Genomic DNA, 24,375 nt, shown 5'->3' on the forward strand with positions numbered 1-24,375 from the left:
CTGCTCTCCCATACAGAGTGCGTGGAGGAGCACGTGCTACCAGCGAACTAAAGAGACTAACGTCAAAATAAGCAAAAAGATCAATGTAAAGAGGCCATTTCGCAGGCAAGAAAAAACTATAGCTAGGCCCCTACCCATGACATATCATCTTCTGTCACTTTATATGCTATATTCTTCCATCCTTTATTTCTGACCATGTATAATTATTATGCCCTACCCATGACATATCATCTTCTGTCACTTTATAATATTATTATTCCATCCTTTATTGCATGTCTGACCATGTAGTTATTGTGCATCTCGTCTCAAGTGTTTGTCAATGGATTGGTGGACTGTATAAATACAAACTATAATAATAGTTAGCACTAATAGCGATCAAGGAACAATAAAGAGTCATCAAAGTGAAACATCAGAAGCATGAAATTAGGTAAAGATCAATACACTAATTATTAAAAGATTTGCATTAACACAGTATAAGTGTTTAGAGAGGCTACATGCATTTAAAAAGCCGATAAGTGATCTGATTTAATTATCCTCCTTGGACGCAAGATTGTACATCATGGCGAAATACTCTAGGTCTTTGACTCGGCTCTCAAGTTGAATCTCTCGCTTCTTCCAGTCCTCCCTCTCTGTGTACAGCACTTCATTCTCCTTGAGTGCTTCAGCCAACGCAACACGTCTCCGCTCAGCCAAGATCTGCCAATACTCAGAGGGAGGCTCTTCTGCATAGAGAGAAAAAACTATCACACCATACTAATTGAAGTACATACGTTCGAACACACATGTAATTAAACTACACGCAAAAGGAGAGTGGAACTTTTGGACTACCTTGAGTGCACATTCTATAATCCAGAGACAATGTTACATCACTGTTTGTTTGTGTGCCTTGTTCAGCTGTACACAAGATAGGAGCATCAGACTGCTTTGTGCTTTGCTTAGTACTGAGTGGTGAGGTGCAGGAGATGACAGATTGCCTAAGCTTCGAGGTCTGTAGGGGATATAGTATATAATTATAGATGCAGCGACAACACAACTACATGACGTGTTGAATATGGATATCATGTGATGGTATACCCTGTATTAGGGCACCAACACAGCCAAATACAGTTTAGGAATGAGCTTTAATTAGAAGTGGATCTCACCACTAACATTCAGATCACCTTGCCAACTGTTGGGATACGTGGTGAGCCCCGTCCAACAAGAAGCTTGCTGTTGAGTTTATTAGACTGTAGGGGTTTGAGAGCCGCTCTCTGGGACTTCCCACTCACAATGGACTTACTGCCGCCACCGACAGAGTGCTTCAGTTTCCATTTTGGGGGAGACAAAAAGTTCACCTGTGACAACAAATTTAAGCTAAGCAACAGTTAATTAATAGCACACAAGCATAGTACACTTATACTGCTAAGGGAGGAAGTCTACAGTAACCACAAAAAGCGTAAAGATGGTAATGTGTACCTTTTTCTTGGGTACAACAGTCTTGACCACATGCACAGGGCTTTCACTCTCACTAGCGTTTTCATCTGTAAAAGCAGCACTACTGGAGGGCGAGGAGAAGTCGAGCACCGCCTGAAGCTTTCCCTTTTCTCTCATGGCGTCTTGGTTCGCGGGTTTGGTTGTTTGAACACTAATAGGAAGGTGTTTAATTTTATATCTATGATTTGATGAGCTGGCCTTTTAAAAAGGGCGCTGGTCTGCCGGGCCTATGTTACGCATGCGCATAAGTCATAACAATGATTAGTGGGTAGGGTCAATCAGAAAGCTGACTCAGCACTAAGTGAGACCACCTGAAGTTAAGTTGTTGTTGTGAAGCGCTAGCGCAGCATGGTGAGTACTAGTACTGTACGTACATGCATGGTACATAGCTAGATAGTCATACTGTATTCCTGGTTAGTTCCCTATAATTGTAATTCCATATAGGCTGTCCTGATCTGTATTGTGCTGCTTGCACTGATAGCCCTCACAGAGTCCCATGCAGGCAGCATTCCAGGCAAGTTAATTGTATCATGGTTGCATGTACCACAGACTACCACCCTAGATAGTATAGTAGTCTATTTATGAACTACTGCCAACAAGTTGAACAAATGTAGATCCACATATTCATCTATATCATATCATACAGACGATCACCACTTGTATCATGCTCTGCATCATTTCGAGGTGGTCCACAAGGACCATCTTACTCACAGTACAATAACTGAGAGGACATATCAGCGATTACACTTTAAAACACTAGGAAGGTAAGCTACCAACATTAGTAGCTCATGAATCAAATTTGATGAGTGGGTGATGTCTGTATCGTATCATCCTTTGTAGCCGTATAAATATTATTGTTGGTCGGCGTCAGACAATATCCTTAGTCTAAGGAAATTTGTGTGGATTGCTTCAATATTTATAGTGTAGGCCTTGTAAACGTCTTCAGCTGTGATGATAAAACTTCATCAGCTAGGGTCGTTTAATATTAAATGTACGAGTTCTTGTACTTGCTCAGCTAGGCCCTAGTGTAGCCCCCTGTTGTTATCGTACAAGCTCTTGTACTAGCTCAGCTAGGCCCTAGTGTAGCCCCCGTTATCATACAAGCTCTTGTACTAGCTCAGCTAGGCCCTAGTGTAGCCCCCTGTTATCGTACAAGCTCTTGTACTAGCTCAGCTAGGCCCTAGTGTAGCCCCCGTTATCGTACAAGCTTTTGTACTAGCTCAGCTAGGGCTCGTTAATGTACTAGCTCAACTATAGGGCTCGGTAATCAAGCTTTTGTACTAATAGTTCATTATATAGTTCACGCTAGCTAACTAATGCTTAACTATAACTGTGTGATTGTGCTGGAATATCTGCTAAGCCTGGTAGCTCGTATAGTGAATATATCTGACTCTTACCAGAGAGTTCCATCTTCTACTGAGGCCTAGAAGAGATCCCCTGCGCAATGGGTTACAGGCAATAGTGATTGGAGAGGGTGGAGTCCAAGAGCTGGTTGACATCAACACAGACCATCACCTCACTGGAACACTGGCAGGTAGGTAGACAAGACTATGTATTTGGAATTTTGCTTGTACGTGGGAGTGCTTACATAGTTGGGGAACACAGCATACCCACGTACCAACATGCATACAATGTACACTGATTTTTGTATACTGTACATATTATATTAAATGGTGACTTAGGCCCGAGGGCCTGCTCAGCTATGTATTTCCAGGCATTTTAGCAAAATGGTCAGTAAACGACCAATGTCTGTCTGATCGTTATTTATAGCTCTGCCTTCTAGATGATCCCCACTCCACGGTCCACGCTCACTATGATCGTACTGAAGGCCTTCTCTCAGCAGCGATACTGACGAGCATGGACCATTACTACATCGAACCTTCCCACAGACACTTCTCACAATCACATGACTTTCACATGATCTCATACAGAGGCTCGGACATCAAGTACAATCTCACAGGGTGAGCACCCTAAGCATGTAAGCATTCTCAGTATCATTGCCAAAGGGCAGGGTTGTATAGTGAGCGTACATCCACTGGCCACAGTGCTAGCTATCAATGTACATGGAATACATATTGTGGATGTCCCTGATTAATCATTATGTTGCAGTGTAAGAATTCGTAGAATTACAAAATTAGTAATATATGCTGTACACACTACCTTTAACTACATACACGTATTTGCAGTGATCCCAATCAGCATTTCTGTGGCGTTGGCCACAATCAATACCCCTCCAACAGCCAGCAGTCACATGACAACGTCTTCAGCCTTAGTAAAGCCCCCCACAAAGATGAAGGGAGGTATGGCAACAGTGGTAAGGAGCGACTGAGGAGACAGGCCGCTGGGAGAAAACTTCTCTGTCCACTGAGTCTTGTAGCTACTCATAAGTTTCATCAGTTTTTCTCAACCGATGGAAACATCAGAAACAGTATCAACTTCATAGTGAGTTAATTGCACACCAACCAGTTTTGGAGTTTTATTAATACCAGCCTCATTTAATTTCTTTATTCATTCTTGCGACAGTATCAGTTTAGAGATCTGACTTTTCTCCAATGGGACAGTAGTTCGTTTTTACTTACTGTACACATTCATGACCGTGTGTGTTTATGTGCAGATATCAGTGGTGGACATGGCGGACCAGATATTCAGAGACTCTAAGTGGAGTGAGGACATTGGGCAGAGGGGATTCTCATTCAGCAGCGTAAGTTACGTACCTCAAGCTCTATTTGTCTGCTTGCATCCTAATTTTGAGTGTAAATGTTCCCCTTTCCCAGCATGCCCATACATGTAAGTCTTATGAGGGTGAATAGTGCCAAAATGTGGAGGTGGCGGTGTTTAGTTGGTAGTGGCGGCGGCGGGTGTTAGTTGATGAAGGTGGCTTAACTTTGAGGGTGATGGCGGATTAGCCTGTTGGTGGCAGCGGCTGTAAGGTTGGAACCACTTGACCTTAAAGAGCTAATTAAACTTCTCTTGCAAACTACTTCTAGCCTAGTTTTTAGTGTCTGGGTGGGAGTGGTCAACACCAGACAGTTGCTCTAGCGCTGACCTGATATCAGGCTGCTCATGGTCTCGAGGCTAGCACAAGAGCACCCTCTGTTTCTACATTAGCTAAGGTCAACCTCATCTATATTCACGGCCGTCTTAACATATTCGAGGCTAAGCCGCCGTCACACTTGAGGCTAAGCCGCTGCCACCAAGTAAACACCGCCGGCAAAATTTGTTTTCTTTCGGCACTATTCACCTCTCATAAGTCCTCAGGGTGATCACCTGTTTATAAATAAACACTACATGTATAATAATTATTTCCAAGTTCTCAATGAATCCCCCACACAGATACGTATACATAATACCTCAACGACAGAACCTGTCTACAATAGTAACCCCCCGGGTGGTGGGTGGCTCTCAGAGGACCTCCTGGTGGCGTTCTCTCAGGCCGACTGGAGTAAAGTGTGTCTAGCTCATCTCTTCACAGCCGAGAGCTTCACTGATAATAGACTGGGCGTGGCTTACATTGCGAGCAGTCAAGCACACATCAATGGCGGAATCTGCTCCCCAGGTGACGATCACTACTGTATGTGTGCCATAATTATTAAGGGGAACTGAACTGGGGGCAATAATTATGCTAAAGAGGTTAATTGTCAGATGTACGCCCTTATTTGAAGGTGTAGGAAAGTTACTCTTGGGGGTGAAAGTATTGTTCTTTGTAGAGAGGCTCTAATAGAGGTGTGTCGTTAATACAGAGGGTACCGGTGTACACATGTCACTGTATCTGTGTGTGTACATGTACATTTCGTAAGTGTGCTCTTTACTCATGCAGTGACAAGGAATTCTGGCCAGCCACCTTCAACGGCAAATGTAGGTGTGTCCAGCTTCTTCCAGGGGTCACGACCTCTGCTACTGGCCGAAGCCAAACTGGTGTTGGCGCATGAGCTAGGTAAGTACATTGTAACAGTGCATTGTTAGCTGAGACCACCCCCTCGGATGTGTATTGCATGTATTGCATACTGATAGAAATTGACAGAATTAAAATTCATGTATTTTGTATATATGCCCCCAGGTCACAACTGGGGTAGTGAGCATGACCCAACAGGAGGGGGAGTGTCACTGTGTAACCCCGACTTTAACGAGGGGGGAAAATTCCTCATGTTCCCCTCAGCTACGGATGGACAGCAGGACAACAATAAGATATTGTCTCCTTGTTCACGACAGAGTGTTTCCGATGTACTCAGAGTTAAGACCTCATGTTTTATAGGTAAGTGCGTGTAAAAAAGATCATCACTGTGGGAAACTAATTTGCCTCTGCGTATGGTAACGGGTCACAGACCTTCGAGTGATGGCCTAAAGTAAGACAATGCACACACATCCACACACAACACAGATGTGGAGAACATGCCCACACAGTGTGGTGACTTTGTCGTGGACTTAGAGGGGGGGGAGGAATGTGATGCTGGACCAGACAGCATGTTGAGTCTTGACCCCTGCTGTGATAACTTATGTCAATTTCGCCCCCAAGCAGTGTGCAGGTTAGTTTGACAGCTTCTATTAGTCGTGCTGTACAATCTTGTTACTACTCTAAGTTCGATAAACGCTAGCTGGTTCAATGACATAGCTAGCTAGGATGGCAGTCATGGTGCTTTAATCGTTGATTTGCACAAGATCCATATGTAAAAGTATTGTGTGATTTTGTTTTTGCCTCTTTCTGTGTTAAAAAGGTCTCTAAAAACTAGTGCTCAAGTTTAAGTAATCATTCTTGTACAGAGCATGTGCAGCGCATGTATTATTACAATGCTGTATATGTTTTCCAGTGACGTGAATGAGGAGTGCTGCAATGGGTGTAGTTACGCTACCTCATCCACCCCCTGTAAGACATACCCTGCCAACAGTGATACCTGTCTACAAAATGTCACCTGCTCTGGTCTTAGTGGCAGCTGTCCCTCAGAAGAGAAATTTGTTAACGTAACAACACTTTGCCAGGGGAGCGGTTTGTGCCTCCTTGCTGACACACAGTGCAATAACAGGTTGGTGTTTTCATCAGCGGATAGCGCTCGTAATTACAATCTTTTGATGAAGGGACGTTTTTCATTCAGAATAGTAGCATCGATCCCAGGCCGCACTTCACTCAGGGAAGTGCGGCCTAAGGCGGTGAAGGAGGCTAGCAGAATAGTGGCTTCCGTTGTGCACACACAAAATCACTTCAAGGGATATAGGATTGTTTTATGAATGTTCAAGACATAATCCTCAGTTCCAAAACTTGAGCTTGTATTTTGTAAGCTAGCATATTTTATGTTAGGGTCATGCTGACATCAGTGATGAAGTGAAGCGTATCCTAGACAGTATATTGTCAATAGGCTTACAGCTACATGTATGATTACCCCCCAATTATTGATTGTGTGATTATTAAATTTATAACCATCTCCCAGTTTGCCATGTAACTCCGCCCCTGTGAGCTCCCCTACAGACCGGCTGGTCTGCTTCAACCTTTGTGAACAGCAAAATATGACCCAGTGCTTTTGCGAGCCCCTAAGCGATAACGAGTGCCTAGTGTGCTGTCAGGAAAAAGTTGTAAACAGCACCTGTGCTCCCCTGAGCAGTAATACTCTATTGGTGGACGGTTCAACGTGTTTGGGTGGTGTGTGTCGTCTGGGTAGATGTGAAATTACAACTCAAGACTTGGCCAGTCGATTGTTTAATCTCTTCTCTACCATCAGTATCAATGCATTCAGTGAGTGTGTGCAGCTATCTATAGAAATGTCTTGCTCTTCTCGTAAATTTGAGCCCCTGCATGCATGTACGCAATCTACTGGTTTTACTCAAAGGTATGCGTATACCATTTGCGAATTAAGCTACTACATGTAGAACCTTCCCATATCATTGGCCAATATTCACATCAAGTTGTTTTAAGATTCCTGTGCATTTAACAATGCACAACAAAGGCTGCGTTATGTTTGCTATTGTAGGTCACATATAAATAGCCAAAACAGAGCCTACTTGCACTGACCTACCAGGTATATGCTAGCGTCATTCTATGCAATGGACCTAACCTTATGTCAGAAACAACACGACGTAACTATTATGTAAACTATAATAATATAATTTTAGTGTATAAAGTGTACAGATTTGACCTCACTTGATATTGTAATACGAATACACTGCACAATTAATCCACACCCACCCACCCACACACACACACACACCCACCCACCACACACACACACACACACACACACACACACACACACACACACACACACACACACACACACACACACACACACACATACACATAGTTGAGTTCATGAGTGAGAACGTTGTGTCCAGTGTGCTCTTTATTGTGACCATCCTCTGGATACCTCCCTCCATCATCGTCAGCATCATAGTAAGAGAGAGAGAGCAGCATAGCCTTGCATCAGATGTATTCGGAAAGTAACGCGTGATTTCCTTTGCCCACTTTGATCTCTGCCCATAGGACACTGCCTTAGTAACGTGTGACCCTGTTATATAGCTCTCCTCTCCACACACACACATACAGGATCGCAACAATTGGAGGGATTTCTCTAAAACTGCTGACGAACAGGAGAAAGAACAGTGCCTACTGAACGTGGAAGACGATATTGATCGAAAGCAGATTGACACCATCGCCCTAACCCACCCTAACATTGATGTTTTCAAAGCCAAGAAAGCGCTGCAAAAACAACACTCTATAGCTGAATCCATATACGATGACTCCTACGTATTGGGTGGTCACTACTACCTTCCTGCAAGGGAAATTCCCTCCCCAGAGGACAGCACATTGTCGAAATACCGTGATGAACAAGATGGGGATTCGCAGTCCAAAGAGAAACTGGATCCTGCAAAGGACAATATATGCGTGTTTATGTGGAGCGAAAAGGTCAAAGGTCGGTCTGAGAGTAGATATCGTGCACAGGACAGTATTACTTCTTTGAGTAGCCGATCGACTGATGTATAATTTATGTTAGGGTGCATCTTAGTTTGTGAATTTTAATCAATCCCATTTAACACTCTGTGTGAGGTTTTACATACGATTTTTGACTATAGCCATACTTTATCTGTACCTTATGATTCAGTGTTCAACCTACATTAATGAGATCTATAATTTGCTGGTAGTTTAAATATTTTTTCAAAGGATATAGCGGTATATACTTAATTCTGGTGTGTATCCGACTAGAAAAACATTTGCAATGTGAAAAATTGCTAGGATTGGCCAGGGGAACCACAAAAAAGCGTGGGAACAAGAAATCAGACGAGAGCATAACTCCAATCCGTTACAACGTCAATCACATGTATATACTGGTAGTTTTCCCATGTTTTCCCAGCCAATATGCCACGCAATTTTTACTGGTGGAGTGATGACCAATCCCTATATATATTTATTATACATCCATTTTAGAATGTGGGGCACATAATCATGATGATTTGTGATGAATTGATGTTCCTAATACATGCAGTGTTGAGCACAGGTACACACAGTCCATCCATGCGTAGTAACATGCACGGACCGTACTGGTGACTGCATGGAATGATGTGGTGGATGGAAGCTGATAGGTGGATCTGGAACACAGTCTATTATTTAATATACTATGTATTGTACATGTTCATGACGTTGTAACGGATTGGAGTTATGCTCTCGTCTGATTTCTTGTTCCCACGCTTTTTTGTGGTTCCCCTGGCCAATCCTAGCAATTTTTCACATTGCAAATGTTTTTCTAGTCGGATTCCCTTTCTTTTTCAGTACAGTTTACGTATCATGACATGCATAAGTGGAACGTCAAGAGGCAGTACAAGAAGAGAAGACAGGACTAATCAGATATCTTCTAGAATATCTCTGGACTAATAATTATAGTATAATGAGTAATAATTTATTGCTTGATAATTATGTTGAATTTGCGAATCAGTATTAAATGACAGCCATTTTAAGAGCATGATATCTAGCCAGTGCATATAGCATGCCTGTCAGAGAAAGGGAGCTAGAGCTGAACAGTGTGAAGAAAAGGAACACCTCAGGCTCTGGAAAAGCACTGCTGCACTGATTTTAGGCGCACGGTTTATTAGCCACGCCTATCTATTATTATTGGCCACAACGCAATTGCTGAGTCATTAAAGATGGCGGAATTGTCTAGGCAAGAGAAATAGAGACTGAGAGGTCATCTGCCTCGTGGAAGCAATCGCAAATCTGAAGAAGCGCTTTGTAATCCAGGTTGTAGTCGTTTGGAAACCCTGTGCAGAATGTCCTGGAGATGGCTGTACTTGGAGTAAATGCTGGGCAAGAACTTACTTACTTACTCACTTACTTACTTACTTACTTACTTAGTCAGTCAGACAAAGAGCGGTGAAACGTCGAAATAGTGCAATTTTTAAAATGAAAATATTCATTCATTAAAATGTTCATGGATTATGAAATGAGAGATACAAAGAGAGAAAAGGCTAAATAAACTATCTGTTCAGCCAGTTTCTTGATGTGGCCTTTCCCTGCAGAGATAGAACAGTTTGAACACGAGTCAAAATAATTGAAATATTGCTAAACACGGGCAAACCCACTGCCAATCCTATGTAAAACCTACTGGTTTTACTAATATACCTGGTAATTTCTGGGGGACAAAATATTCGTGGTTTTTGTGGTTGGAGCTCAGACCACGAATATTTTACCCACGAATGAAGCAACCTTGCCTACCTTTATCTGTAGTGCAAGCAGTAACCATGCACGAAAATATGTTTCCACGAAGTGACTAAATATTGCTCAACCACAAATGTTTTGTCCCCCGAAAATTACCAGATATAACGGTATATAGACCTAAAACCTATTTAAGGCAATCCTCCAAATATTGACACCTCGAGCTTAGGAAATTTTCTGACCTCTAAAAGTAGCGACAGCTATACCGGTATGTTGATAAAAAAATACAATCGAGACAAGTAGACTTTGTAGAGCTACGGTCCTCCACTAGGACGTCAACATCAGTTTTCAACCTTCAGAAGATGCGACCTCTATAGATGGCTTCGTAATTATTAAAAGTGTCTCCTTAAATCTGGTGATAATATAATTATAATGATTCACTCTGTATCCTATAGCTAGATGATGTCCAGTGATAATTACTTCCCCCAGGCGCTATTCTTATATAAATCTTACGTCCTCAACAGATATTCAACTCATAAATTTGAGGGGTTGTCCAGGGAACCCTCAACAGCTATGAGGGAGTAATAATGAACATATACCATTTCTAGGTGCAAATGAGCAGAAACTTTGCTGCCTAATTTTTGTTGTGTTGTCATTCAAGTGATCTGCATGCAACTGAAAGTTGTTCCACTAATGATCTTTACCCACCTACATGGCCACTCAGAAGGCTGCTCCGGCTGCTCTCTGGAAAGGCAATGAAAGGCATGCACCATCACAGCCCCTCACCCACTGTCATCAGCACACAAAGTGTCTAAGAGTACTACCCCTCATCACACAATAGACACGACACTCTCCCCGGCTGTCACTGGTGAGATCATTCATAGTATAGTATGATGTCAGAATGATACACCCCCTAACATACACGAGTCCCTCCACCAGTCAGTACATGGAACTGAGAGCTAGTGAGGTATATGGATACAACGAGCTATGCATTAGTGTATGTCAATACTTCCAAGTTCCTGCTATCAACCCCTCCCCCCCCCCAGCTCTATAGATCTGGACAGTATAATGATAAGAGCGTTGGATTTGTGGGAGGAGTCTAAGGTCACTAGGAGGATGGACACGAACAGTTACATTGTTGTCATGGCAATGTGTGAGCAGCTGGTTTAATAGCTCTGAGACTTCACTGACTGTGAGGGAGGACATGAGATCGCATGAACAGGTTAGGAAGCACATTTTACTTCCTAAGTAGCATATCAACCAAACTTAATTCTCTGTAAAAGGGTAACTCTTTCATAGTTTTGAATGGTGTGCTTAAATCAACGATTGCTTTTGGACCCAAATCTTCCATTTTGAAGAAAAAGCTCTCATTTGTGAAATCTCCCAAACAACTTTGATAGCTTACTTTGATCGCTGATTGTGCAGCAGTACAATGGAGTAAAAATACACAGCAGGGCGGCATCCCGGCATCTGGAATTTTGGGTTGAGGGAGGGAAGCCTCCCTGCCGCGTATGTGTGCATGCATCAAAGGTGCACCCAACTATATAGGAGGGTCCGGGAAATTTGGATAATTGAAGGCCTTGATCGATTTTAGCGCAATTTCAGCTCACAAGTCATCATAATTATAGTTCAAAATGTCAAATCTGCCTGATCCTAGGGCAAATTACCCCCCCTCCCCCAATGCAGCCCTGCACAGTGTGTGAAGAAGGTGGTTATGGCTAGCTTCATTTTAACTTATAAATTGCATAGGAAATCCTCTATCATTAGCAGAATCCATTAACTCTGTGTGTGTGTGTGTGTGTGTGTGTGTGTGTAATCTAGCTGACCACCCCCTTTCATGATGCCCCTTCCTCTACAGACGCTGTCAGTCTTTACTGAGTGCTCCCAGCAGGTGCACACACACACTCACCCAAACACCACCGCCTGTGATAAATTGGCTGGATCACCACCTGATACATCAGCCTGGGCACTAGGCCGGCACACTGTCGGATTCAGTAGGCATTATGCCGGGGTCACCACAGGATTCAGAGAGTGATGCGTGCTTCCTACCAATAGTGGCTAAACAGTTACTAGATAGTGAACATTCTGCACTAGCTCTGGAGGTGTGCTTGCTGACCTCAGTTCACAGAAATCAAATCAACTAGGCACCTCAGAATGAATCAGTCAGTTTAGTGCATTCGGGTAGCTTAATCAACTAGGGAACCAGATGTTTTGTTTCGCTCATGAAGTCTGGTTGCTATGATCTTGAAGGATAGAAACGTTAAGTATCTAAGCACCATCATGAGAATACTTTTAGCTAAAGCTGATTGGATTTCGCACAAATAATGTTATAAATATCGATCTCATCTAGTCCGTTCATAATTAATAGCCTGGAGTCGAGGCTAGAGCTGATTCTAGCATTGTCCAAGTGGTAAGTGTGCATGTGTCCACTCCCTAGATACTGCCAAGGTGTACATCTTCTTCAGTGCATGTGTAACTAATTGCTCTGGTTAAATTTGTGCAGACGACTCTGATGGCGTTTTTACTCTCTGGCCACTCCCTCCTCATGAATGGCATCTTTTCTGAGACCGAGACTGTATCAGAGCAGAGCTGAGAATCTCGAGTAAGTGCTTGTAAAGATCATCACTGTAGGAAACTACTTTGGCTTTTGTGTATGGTAAAGGGTCACCAGATATTCAAGTGATGGTGGTACGTCTCTCCATGTAGCCTAAACATAATTATACACACACCTTCCACACACAATATAGACGTAGAGGACATGCCCACACGGTGTGGTGACTTTGTCGTGGACTTAGAGAGGGGGGAGGAATGTGATGCTGGACCAGACAGCATAATTATTACGTCTTGACTTCTGCTGTGATAACTCAATCATGTCAATTTCACTACCAGGCTGTGTGGAGGTTAGTTTGACAGCCACGTCTACTAATAGTGCCCATTTGATCTTGTTAGTTTGATAGTTTGATAGTACAATGTTAGGTTAGATTCAGTGACCTGTGATTTGCAATCTGTGTTACAAAGGTCAGTAAGAACTGTATCACTCAGCTAATGCGCATTCTTGTACATAGCATATTCTTTCAATTCTGTATGTGTTTTCCAGTGACGTGAATGAGGAGTGCTGCAATGGGTGTAGTTACGCTAACACTCATCCACCCCCTGTAAGACATACCCTGCCAACAGTGATACCTGTCTACAAAATCTCAACCTACTCTGATCTCAGTGGCAGCTGTCCCTTAGAGGAGAGATTTGTTGCTGTGGGAAAAAGTTGCCAGGGAGCGGTGTCAGTGTACCTCCCTGTCAACACACACAGGTAGGAATGCACACAGTGCAATAACAGGTTGATATTTTCATCAGCAGATAGCGCTCGTAATTAAAGTCCTTTGATGAAGGGAAGTTTTTCATATAGAATAACTATGTTGGGAATGTCAGTTCTGGGGGTAGTGTGTCCTTATGTACATCAACCTGTGTCCTTTGAATGGTGGTTTCTGTTGTGCACACGCAAAATCACCAACAATCACTTCTCAAATTTCATACGGGGGATACAAAATTTGAATTTGTTGGTTTCTTGTAAATTGAATAGTCAGAGACATTCCTCAGTCCCAACTTTAGCCTGTGTTTTGTAAACTAGCAAATATGATTTAATGTTAGTTTAGGGGTCATGCTGACATCATTGATGGACTTGCATTAAGCGGAGCTTTCCCTAGGCAGGGTCATGTACGCGATAGAAATTGATAATGTCAATAGAAAAGTGGTATATCCTTGTGATGTGCAGCTATGTTGTATCCCTCCAATTATTGGTTGTGTGATCAATTATAACCACCACCCTCTCCTCTATAGTCTGCCATGTAACCCCGCCCCTGTGAGCTCCCCTCTTGGAGACCGGCTGGTCTGCTCTGTAAACATGCAGTGCTTTTACGAGCCCCTAGTTGGTAATTACTTAGCTTACAATGCACAAAGGTATTACTTAATTGTGTTTCTATTGTAGGGCTGATTGTGTCACATGAATAACTAAAACAGAGCCTATACGTGTACGGAACTATATGCATAGTGTCATTCCATGCAATGGTGATACAGTACACACGTACGTCAGAAACAACGTGTACATGAATACAAATATATTTTAGCTAATGGTGTACAGATTTGACTCATCACTTAAATGCTATTATCCATTTCCCCTGCTTTGGAACACAATTACTGTTTCAGTCTAACTGACTTGCTCCTCTCCCCTCCACACACACACACACACACACACACGCACGCAGTTGAGTTCATGAGTGAGAATGTTGTGTTCAGTGTTTTCTTTATTGTGACCATCCTCTGGATACCTCCCTCCATTATCGTCAGCATCATATAGTGAGTAGTCAAGAAGATACCTTATAGTGTGTTTGCATGATGGGATTTTTGTACACCATCCTTGCGATATTGACCACAGTCAGTAGTTGTCAATGTATATTGTGCTAGCACTAGTCATGCACTGACCATGCCGGTGGTTAGGGGACAATATCTAATGTATGTTAGCACTAGTCATGCACTGACCATGCCGGTGGTTAGGGGACAATATCTAATGTATGTTAGCACTAGTCATGCGCTGACCATGCCGGTGGTTAGGGGGACAATGTCTGGCACTATAGCATGTGATAGCCACAATGTATGTGGTATCGCACGAGTACGATTTGAAGTGTGCAATTTACCCCATGATTGGCTTTTTTTTTTACCATTTGGCCAGTTTTTTTGTGTGTTTTTACTCGGAGTCTGCTCTGTTTGTTTGCTCTGTCCAGACTGCCTTGTGGTCTGGGGTTTCTATGACAATACTACACCTCTCAAAAATGATGTACCGAAACAGAAAATTTGGTGTAGTACAAAGCTTGATCCTGTAGTGGTCTAATTACTTCAGCTGCTTTTAGTAAATTGTTGTGTACTATAAGTTAATTAACATGTACCTACAGAGACACCTGTTTAGTGCATGCAGTCACGGACTAACATTACAGGTACGTGTGGCCAGCTAACACAGTAAAACACATGCTGTTGCAGGCTTTGGGACCTATTACATTGTAACCAGCTGTGTTATTGAGGGTGACCCCTGATGTTTATCATGTGGTAGTTGTATTACTGCATGTAGGATATGAGTCTGTCAATTCCACGGCTGATCTCATGGTAACCATAGAATGTGTGCCCAATTCTTTGAGAATGACATAGTTAACTGGACGGTGCTTGTGATTGACCTCTAGGGAAGTGGAAGCTTTGAGCTGTGAAATAGGACGCTGCATGCCTTAGTAACATGTGATCGTGCTGGAGCACAGTACTTTACCCACCCACTCATTTCCACTAAACCAGGTGAACCAAAACTGCCAGAGGCACATTACGTGCATATATACAACAAAACAATATTCAGGCTATGAATATCATTACAACAACCTGGAATGTGTCGGTATAATGACGTACACAATCTTTTAATGGCCTCGAATAATTCTAACCCACGCCAATTGGAGTGCCCCATTTTGCGTGCATCTATACATTGAGACATTGAGTATCGAAAACGTCAATCATCCTATTTGTAGGTAAAACTAGTCCCTCTGGTATATATGTACTGTTAACATCTGGTTAGAAGAATTAATAACTGTGTACGTAGTAACCTGCTTTATGCAAATCGTGTGATGTGTTGTGCTAGAGATCCTTGTCTCATATCAGAGGAGGGAGGACACGATTAACCTTAGCTCTAATTAGCTAATTATCGCGACCTTAAAATGAAATTCGATTCATATTTTCTTTCTTTGTCAGCAAGAGCGATTGCTCACTTTAGAATGTAGGATGTAGCTTTAAAATATCAAGTCATATACATGCATGCACCAATAGTGAAGTACGGACTGCTGCCTGTACACCCTACAGGCATGCAGTAACCTTCAAACAATCTTTGTGTTGTATTCCCTGTAGCTTGAGGATAATACGTACATGTATTATATGTAGCATTACCAATTCTTAGTGTGCATAGTCTGATATTGTTGGATATCGATTCAATTTTGTTATGTGTGAAGCTTCTGTGACCCATTGACATAATTATGATAATTATGTTGTGTGTCTATATTTAGCCACCAAGATTAATCATAGTAAGTCCAACTCTGTTGTGTCTCTTTATTCTATCCGGTTCATACCAGTCCATGTCGGATATAAAGTACAATAACCATATAATATTATTCATAGCTTTGAATCGAGGCAAAATCTGTGACCCATAAAGTTACAGGTGCTGTCGTATTGTGTAAATTAAGTGCATTGGGGGGGGGGGGGGGGGGGGGAGGTTTAGTCAGCTCCTTTGAGTAGCTGAGCTTAGGGATATTATTCATTGTGATATTGGTACGTGACCCATAACCACTTCTTGTGCTGTGTACTGTGTACTGTACTTACTGTTATGTCTTTATGGGTCCATATGGGCAAAATGTGTAGTTATTGGTTGGGTCAATTAACTGGGCTGTTTTGTGGAATCTGTTGCTATTAGTAGCATATTGAATGACTGAGGTCAGAGGGCGCAGTTACATACACATCTGGCACATTCATGTGTTTTCAAATAATTAATACTTAGTCGTGCATGCAGTCTATAGTTACATACGTCTGTATCATAGCAACTGGGTGGAGTTTAACTACCACAAACTCCGCATTTGTCATAAACTCCCTTGCCTTGAGGGCTCACTGATTTTATACTAGATCTACACAGCCAAAAAGAAGCCTGTTGGTATGAGCAGGATAGGTGGGTGGGGCTCACATACTGAGACTCATCAGTGTATATACCGTATAGCGCGAAATTTTCGAGGCACTTATATTTCGTGGGTTGGCCTCTAAAAGCCATTTCGTTTCACAATGTTCGCGGAATGACTGCTAACCGGAAGCCACGCCTTAAATCTTTGCACGTTATAGCAGGTAATACAATTTTCGTGGACTTATTTTCGTGTAGAATTCTAATCTGCGAAAATTAAGCCCCTCGAAAATTTCGCACTATACGGTAGTTACATACATGACGTGTGCATTGTATCGTACCTATCCACCTATTCGTGTCATTCACAACCAGCCGTTTCAAACACTAGCCATTAATCCATTCACCCCTTCTTCCCAAACACACACAAGATTACAAAAATTGGAGAGATTTCTCTAAAGCTGCTGACAAACAGGAGATAGAACAGTGCCTACTGAACGTGGAAGACAAATACAGACCAGATTGACATCATTGCTTTAACCCACCCTAGCATTGAAGTTTGAAAGTGCTGCAAAAACAACACTCTATAGCTGAAGCTGAATCCATATACAATGATTCCTATATTGGGTGGTCACTACTACCTTCCTGCAAGGGAAATTCCCTCCCCAGAGAACAGCATGTTGTCGAAATACCGTGACGGAGTTTGCAATCCAGAGGACCCTGAAAACGATGATTAGTATAATTAATGTTTTATTAAGCTAAATAACTGTTTTTGTAGTGAATTCCCACTATAGTCACGAGAGCCATGCTTCAAATTCTTTGGGATGCTGGTGACACTAAGTATTAGTTATTGAGTTTACTTATACACAATGTAACGTGTGTAGTGTATGTTGTTTGTCTAGCACGAGAGCTATATAATGAAGTGTTAATAGTGTCGTTTTAAAATAAAGTACGTACATATTAAGGCTATCTATGTGGGTGACCTAATGGATCGTTATCCAACATGTACATGACACATAATTATTTGTTCGTATCACACAATTACTTAGCGAGTTTTGTGTACGATTGGTTCCTATTATGCTTATATGATAGCTCTCATGCTGCAACTCGAATCAGGTATATCCATGCCATTTGTACGTATAACATGTTGTTTCTTGTGATAATATTGTACACATTATGCAAGCTAGCTACGTACATAGCCCATCATTAATTTATAAAAGTAAAAGTGTTACAAAACCTCAAGATATGAGCTTTGATTCTTGGAATAGCATAATTATATACATACACCTACGTACGTACGTTGGATTTAGGACTTTTAGAGCTATTATGTTGAATACACACAATTAATAAATGTCATAATACATCCTCTGAATAGTATAATGGTGTTGATAATTATGACATAGATCAGAGTCCATCCCATAATATCTGGGCAGGATTACGTACTTTGAGATTGCACTCTCAGGAAGAATGGGTCGGGCCCCACACTGACAGACTGACTCCAGGCGTGTAGCCAGGTAGCTTATAGTTTAACTGCTGTCTTTCTGTCTAAGGAAACACTGACTGATCATGACTAAGTGTATCATATCTAGCATAGTTTGTTTACTATTTCCCTCTTCAGGTCACTTGTGTGTGCATGATGTGATTCAACTACGTATGTTAGATGGATGTTGGGGAACTATAATTAGCATGGTACTGGTATGCATTTTGTTTGCTGTTGCTATACTGTTTTATGTAAAGCACCAAGCACAGCGCTGCCCCTGGTTTGCAGGCATTCCAGTATGACACTTTAATTGCTACAGCATAGAACTGTCAGGCCTATGATATTTATACATGTATGTCGTTGAGGTACTATGAGAACATTGCATATGATATAATTATTCCTAGTCGCATCTCATTACAAAATCTTTACAGCCGTGTGTACAAGTGCACATTGCCATACTTGGTTTCCTACCATTTACTACATGTATGTTATGTTGACATTGATCATGTTACGTATGTTTGTGTATAGAGCATTAAATATGAAAAGACTTAATTGTTTACAGTGAATACCTTAATTAAAATCTTGTGGTGTAATTCGTGTCATGTTAGTCAAGCAATGTCTTTCTGAACACAATCCGACTATGCAATAATCTGTTTCTACGTTCTTAAATATGCATGCCATTTTCACAGAGGCACGTACCTATGTACCAACTTAGTCACACAGTCATACTACAAATTTCCATGTTTCCAAATTTCCATGTTTCGCATTAATTAAGCCATCAAAGAAATCTCCATGTGTTTATCATTACTAACAACTATAATAAATACTATACTTCATACTTGGAATGATTGGAAGCTTTCCTAACACAATTATTCATGTACTCCTGATCAAGCGTATGATGTTTCAAAATCTGACTACCTGGTGTTTTTGAACGCCTAGACTTAGTGTCCAATTTGAAATCTGAGTAGTAATTTGGAATAAGTAATTGTGCAGCTATATCCTGTGTACTGCTAGTCCCACCACCCCCTTCACATTCACTCACACTTTGGTGATATATGAATAGAGGTGTTGTTTTGCCTTGTATTACCATAAAGTGATTCTGTTTTTGCACTGCATGGAATGATGTGTTGCTTCCTCTGATTGATTAACTCATTTGATTTTCAACAAACACGCACTCCACCATATCTAACGGGACTCAATATTGGCAGGGTATATTTCATTGCACCTATAATTATGTACAAACAAACGAGGATCACATTTCAGTTTAATAGTAAATCTGTACGTATCTATGCACATATGTACGTCTATCACCTACAGAGATCAGATCTAGTTTTACTGTCGCCACGGATATATTTCTTTTCATCGTTATTACCACGAATGCATTTCCTTCCGTCTTTATTACCGTGCCTGTGCTCGGAAGAGGGGGCGGGCGTAGCTAGATAAAAACATTACCCACCTTGTAAATAATTGTATCAGCTCAGCTTTTAAGTGAATGGGAGCTTATTAGCACACATGCACCACAGGTTCAATTATCATATAGGGTGTGTGTTTAGTGTGTAGCATAAAAATAAATTAGGAAAATCAAAGGGTGGGAGAAAGTGTATTTATGTAGGAATTCAGTGGATCTTCGTTTGCGACCATTAGGTATGTTTACTGGTATGACAATAACAGCCTACTGTCGGGAAATACTGTGTGCATGCATGATGAAGGAAGGAAACAGGATCACAAATAAGTGTTTAGGAAATAATAACAGGCATGAAGGTGGCCAATTTCAGAGACACAATATTCCTTTAAAAATTCGTTATTGGTCTGTTGATTTTATTTTGATATCTAATTTGTAAGTGTGCCATAACAACTTACCCAGGTGGCGCTGATTACAGCCAGGTGACCTCTTGCACAAGAAAGATCTCTTCATTGCCAATTTCATCGTGGTTCATTGAGCATGTTGGCCTTGTATGTAGGCCCTGATAAATTATACTTTTTTTCACCCATTACTCTATTCTTTAATTCTTGAAAATGTGCCTAATATTATTCTCCAAAAAATGTGACATAATAATTATAGACAAAATTAAGACGTAAACATAAACACAGCACGCAACTGGCACACGACATAATCATGGTTCTCAGTGTTATCTTGCTGACTTGAACTGATTCACCTTCAGCCATTTTTTGCCACGAGAACATTGTTATGTAAAACTTAATGTAATGATCTTTACCAAATATGAACATTGATGCCTATAATTATTATATTGTGGCTGACAAGGGCCGTCGGGTAGGTGCCCACTCCTCGGAGTGGTGCTTATAGCCGGCGGTCTGGAAGTCTGCAGGTGACTGAGCTTTAGACACCTATTGTGCTAAAATTATTCCGAGCATAATTTATCAGAGCCTACTTGTATGGGTGGGGGTGCATGGTCTGATGGGCAGATTTGATATTAAAGCCTCGTCGAATAAAGGCGAGCAAAAGCTGGATATGTCATGTGCCTGTGCGTGCAGGCGAGTGATGATTGAAACGAAAAGAGCATGTTCGTCCTATGAATAGATTGGTTGATGCAATTTAGGAAATGCCGTTTCTGTGTGCAGACTATTGCCTGTGTGTATATGGCATGTGCACGAGTCCACTGCTTTACTCAATCAATGGCAATGCTTTGGAATGCGAGGGTGCCTGCTCCACCTCAAGAGACATACTTATGATCTATGCATGCATGTGTTGATATCCAATGCAGAATAAGAGAAATATTCAATCACTGCAATATGCATAAGCATGCATTGTTACTGTCAAGTTCTTATACGTACTTTTATGTGATGATTAGTCATAATCATCGTGTGAGGGTTTTCCTTAATTTTTTAGTATTCATGTCATTTGCGGTATGGTAGTTTGTCATATCTCGGTTTATTACACCAACCATAGCAACCTACACTATAGACAGTTTTGTTCGTCACTGCCTAGTAATGACGAATTACTATGATCCATATACCTTTTCTCAGTGCAATAACATTAACTACACACCGTTATTTTTGTTGTCATAATAGAAAGACGTTGTTACATACATGTACACTTTTCTGAAATACCAAATACTGTACTGTCCTATAAGGACATCTATAATTATTATTGAGTGACCAACATCATTGCTTTTTGCTGGCAAGACGAGTACCGTTAAACACCTAAATTTAACGTGTCACTCCATTTGCTGCAGCTATATAATTATATATAATTATAGGGTATGTGTTTTTCTCCGCAGTTCGCTTCAGGAAAGCAAGGAAAAACATTACAACCACACACAAAGTTATCATCAGTTTACCTATAGAAGTTCCGGCAAAAATGAGCCCCAAAAAGCTATCCACATATAAATGCTTGAAGATAATTATACACTTACCTCCCGGCTACGAATAAAGCAGACCCTTCCCTCAAATGTGCAGCTGTGAAAGAAAAACAACACTAAAAAGTGTCCATTTTGCAGCTGGGCGCCAGTGAGCAATGCTCACTGTTAGGCCCTGATAAATTATGCTCGGAATAATTTTAGCATAATAGGTGTCTAAAGAATTATTGGCGGCAATGTCTATTTTTGGTAAAGATCATTACATTAAGTTTTGCATAACGATGTTTTCATGGCAAAAAATGGCTGAAGGTGAATATTTAGTCTCATGAATCAGCCGCTCTTTTAGGAATACTTAATTATGGATCAGTTCAATTCAGCGAGATAATACGATATATTAATTATGTCTTGAGTCAGTTGTGTGTTGTGTTTATTTCTACGTCTTAATTTTGTTACGTCACATTTTTTGGGAAAATCAGAGAATAATCGGATTTTTTATGAGAATAATAGGCACATTTTTCAAGAATTAAAGAATAGAATAATGGGTGAAAAAAAGCATAATTTATCAGGGCCTAGCACTGAGCATTCCTCGTATACAATAGTTTTTCCATGCTATTTGGTGCATATGCATAGTTTTCCCAGGCCAATCCCCAACACATTGCTGGTGGGTGATGTCCGGTTAAAATACGGTGTGTCTCAGCCACACCCATCTCATATATAAGTGGGCCGGTCAGAGTCAGAGGACCACCTAATCATGACCTTTAAATACATTCTAGGCCAAATGACATTTTACGCTAACTCAGCAGTTGAGAATCATGCGTAGCAAAAACTTATCGTTACTATGACTTCAACATAAATTGCCACCTCTGTGGAAAAACCTCTGCTGAGATATCAAGTGAAATAAGGGTCTCAGTGACCAATGGTCTCAGTGACCAATCAAATCAATCACCATTTGTGACAAGTATAATTTTTCTAATGCGTTATAGAAAAGAATTCAGGGAAAGCCGCCAAATATAATACCCACCACATTTTCCAGTTATACACAACACTATTACATCAGATTCACAGTACAGGTGTAGGTAGGAAGCAACTGAACAAAGCTTTATTATTATGCAACTTAAGTCTAAAATGAGTCATATTGTACCTATTCAACTTTGAGAGGAGCTTTATTGAGCACACCACTTGTAGATAAGAAACTTTTCCACAAGCGATCAACGCTTACAACAGTCAGAGTAGTGAGATGAGGATGTCCTATCACACTTAATCGGCGATCTCTTTCCAAACACATCACAAGATGTTTCTGTGAGCGTCGATGGCCAGATGTAAGAACAGGGGGGAAGGGTAACCCATCCCGCATTAAGGAGTAGCACCAGAGGATTCGACTCAAACGGCCATTGCCATCTTCAAAAGGATGAAGTGAAACTACTTTGCAAAATAACCAGCTGGCTAGTTGATATGGGTCGTGAATGGTTGAAGCCTTTGATTCATAATCGGCCACAATTTTTATCATGCTAGAGGGGACACATTCATGTGATGGGAACACATGCCGTCCAGCATGTACAGATATGCTTCGATAAATACCTGCGTTTACCTTCTCACCATCATCTGTGTTCAAATCTTGCATCATCGTTTTGTGGACATCTTTAATCAAATCTTCTGTTAAACAGGAATGCATAACGTCTTCATTGCAGAGAATACGATAGGCGTGTAGGTGGTTGACCAACTGTTGTATGGCAGAGCTGTGGGTACTATTAATACTTTGGGTACACGTTCGCTCTGAATAAGAACTTTGATCGATCAGTTCTTCCAAAAGTTTTTTTTCAACTTCATTTTGTGTTAGTTTATCGGGTAGAGTGCCTTCCAGTTGGTTGCTTTCCCAAATAAAAGAGATCGTCTTTTGTTTAGAAAAAAGTGCCATTTCTCTTACAACTTGGTCATTGTCAGATAACTCTCCACACCATTGGCTTTGAGCTTCTGTACATCTCTTCCAATGCTCTATTGGTTTTTCATTTGTTATAAAACCATCACTTGCCAGTGGAAGATCACTCAAACTCTCCATGCCAAACTCTCAAATCTTCTTCAGATTTTAAAACTTCTGGGTTGTGTCATACAATAAGCAAGGGTCACTTTTTAAAGTAAGGATCTTTACCCACCCACATGGCCTTAGCAAGACACCTTGCTTCCCCGGCCCCGCGCCCCTGCACCACGTACACCATCACAGTGAGTCCCTCATACAGTGTCTATATAGGAAAGCTCCCCTGTCATCAGCATACAGGTGTCTGCAATTTAATTCACTGATTAGAAAATTTTATTCACTGATTCCTTCTGTACAACACGTACGATTACTGGTGAGACTCTGATCTCTCCACCCTATTACCATAGAGATACAATTTATGGTATCTACAATTTATGGTGTCTATGGTAACAGGGTGCAGAGATCACTCTAGCAACTGTATTGACTTCAAGTTCCTGATTAAGAAAGAAATAGATTGGCAACAGTAAGCGCCTCGAAAACTATCCGCATTTCTTCCAGGATTTAATCGAGGCTACCTATATACTGTAACGTGGAAAAAAATGACCGAAGATACAAAAAAGAGACAATTTCTATTTGATACTTGAGGCCATAATGAGACACAGTACACAACTTATTTTAGGCAGTTCTAGCGTGAGGGGATCATGTGTACGTGTAAAGATCATCACTGTAGGAAACTAATTTTGCCTTGGCTTTTGCGTATGGTAAAGGGTCACCAGATCGATAGTACAATTCAGTGACCTGTGATTTGCAATCTGTGTTGCAAAG

At 41.2% G+C, this 24,375-nt stretch overlaps 2 protein-coding genes across 27 annotated transcripts in view; one reads left to right on the plus strand and one right to left on the minus strand.

Moving 5' to 3' along the window:
• Nucleotides 1-375: 375 nt before the first annotated feature.
• On the minus strand, nt 376-1,684 carry LOC135331456 (geminin-like). Its single transcript, XM_064526629.1, has 4 exons — nt 1,456-1,684; nt 1,161-1,334; nt 829-988; nt 376-722 (listed from the first exon to the last, which is right to left on the minus strand). The coding sequence occupies exons 1-4, from the start codon at nt 1,588-1,590 to the stop codon at nt 526-528; spliced, it is 666 nt and encodes a 221-aa protein (XP_064382699.1). The 5' UTR covers nt 1,591-1,684; the 3' UTR covers nt 376-525.
• Nucleotides 1,685-1,743: 59 nt separating this feature from the next.
• Nucleotides 1,744-24,375, plus strand: part of LOC135331452 (ADAM 17-like protease) — a 39,424-nt gene continuing 16,792 nt past the window's right edge. For 4 of the 26 annotated variants that reach the window (XM_064526601.1, XM_064526617.1, XM_064526616.1 and 1 more), the window contains exons 1-22: nt 1,744-1,824; nt 1,918-1,987; nt 2,120-2,237; nt 2,874-3,007; nt 3,257-3,434; nt 3,660-3,915; nt 4,088-4,174; nt 4,807-5,029; nt 5,291-5,407; nt 5,531-5,725; nt 5,852-5,996; nt 6,279-6,491; nt 6,894-7,195; nt 7,761-7,849; nt 8,003-10,970; nt 11,149-11,324; nt 11,961-12,704; nt 12,850-13,002; nt 13,200-13,409; nt 13,937-14,180; nt 14,362-14,452; nt 17,213-23,795. In XM_064526601.1, coding sequence (XP_064382671.1) covers nt 1,822-1,824; nt 1,918-1,987; nt 2,120-2,237; nt 2,874-3,007; nt 3,257-3,434; nt 3,660-3,915; nt 4,088-4,174; nt 4,807-5,029; nt 5,291-5,407; nt 5,531-5,725; nt 5,852-5,996; nt 6,279-6,491; nt 6,894-7,195; nt 7,761-7,849; nt 8,003-8,440 — 2,568 coding nt within the window. In that variant the 5' untranslated portion in view covers nt 1,744-1,821 and the 3' untranslated portion in view covers nt 8,441-10,970; nt 11,149-11,324; nt 11,961-12,704; ... (3 more) ...; nt 14,362-14,452; nt 17,213-23,795. Of the gene's footprint in view, nt 1,825-1,917; nt 1,988-2,119; nt 2,238-2,867; nt 3,008-3,243; nt 3,435-3,659; nt 3,916-4,087; nt 4,175-4,806; nt 5,030-5,290; nt 5,408-5,530; nt 5,726-5,851; nt 5,997-6,278; nt 6,492-6,893; nt 7,196-7,760; nt 7,850-8,002; nt 11,070-11,148; nt 11,325-11,960; nt 12,705-12,849; nt 13,003-13,199; nt 13,410-13,936; nt 14,181-14,361; nt 14,453-17,212; nt 23,851-24,375 lie in introns of those variants that run through there. The other 22 variants (XM_064526614.1, XM_064526620.1, XM_064526615.1 and 19 more) reach the window with 19 other exon arrangements.

This window comes from Halichondria panicea, chromosome 2 (genome assembly GCF_963675165.1).
Source record: "Halichondria panicea chromosome 2, odHalPani1.1, whole genome shotgun sequence".
In the NCBI taxonomy this organism is placed as follows: Eukaryota; Metazoa; Porifera; class Demospongiae; order Suberitida; family Halichondriidae; genus Halichondria; species Halichondria panicea.

Coding starts and splice junctions, on each gene's coding strand:
- LOC135331456 (XM_064526629.1), bottom strand. CDS start 1,590: ATGAGAGAAAAGGGAAAGCTTCAGGCGGTGCTCGACTTCTCCTCGCCC. Junction 1,335..1,455: donor CTGTTGTACCCAAGAAAAAG/GTACACATTACC, acceptor TTGTTGTCACAG/GTGAACTTTTTGTCTCCCCC. Junction 723..828: donor TTATAGAATGTGCACTCAAG/GTAGTCCAAAAG, acceptor CTCTCTATGCAG/AAGAGCCTCCCTCTGAGTAT.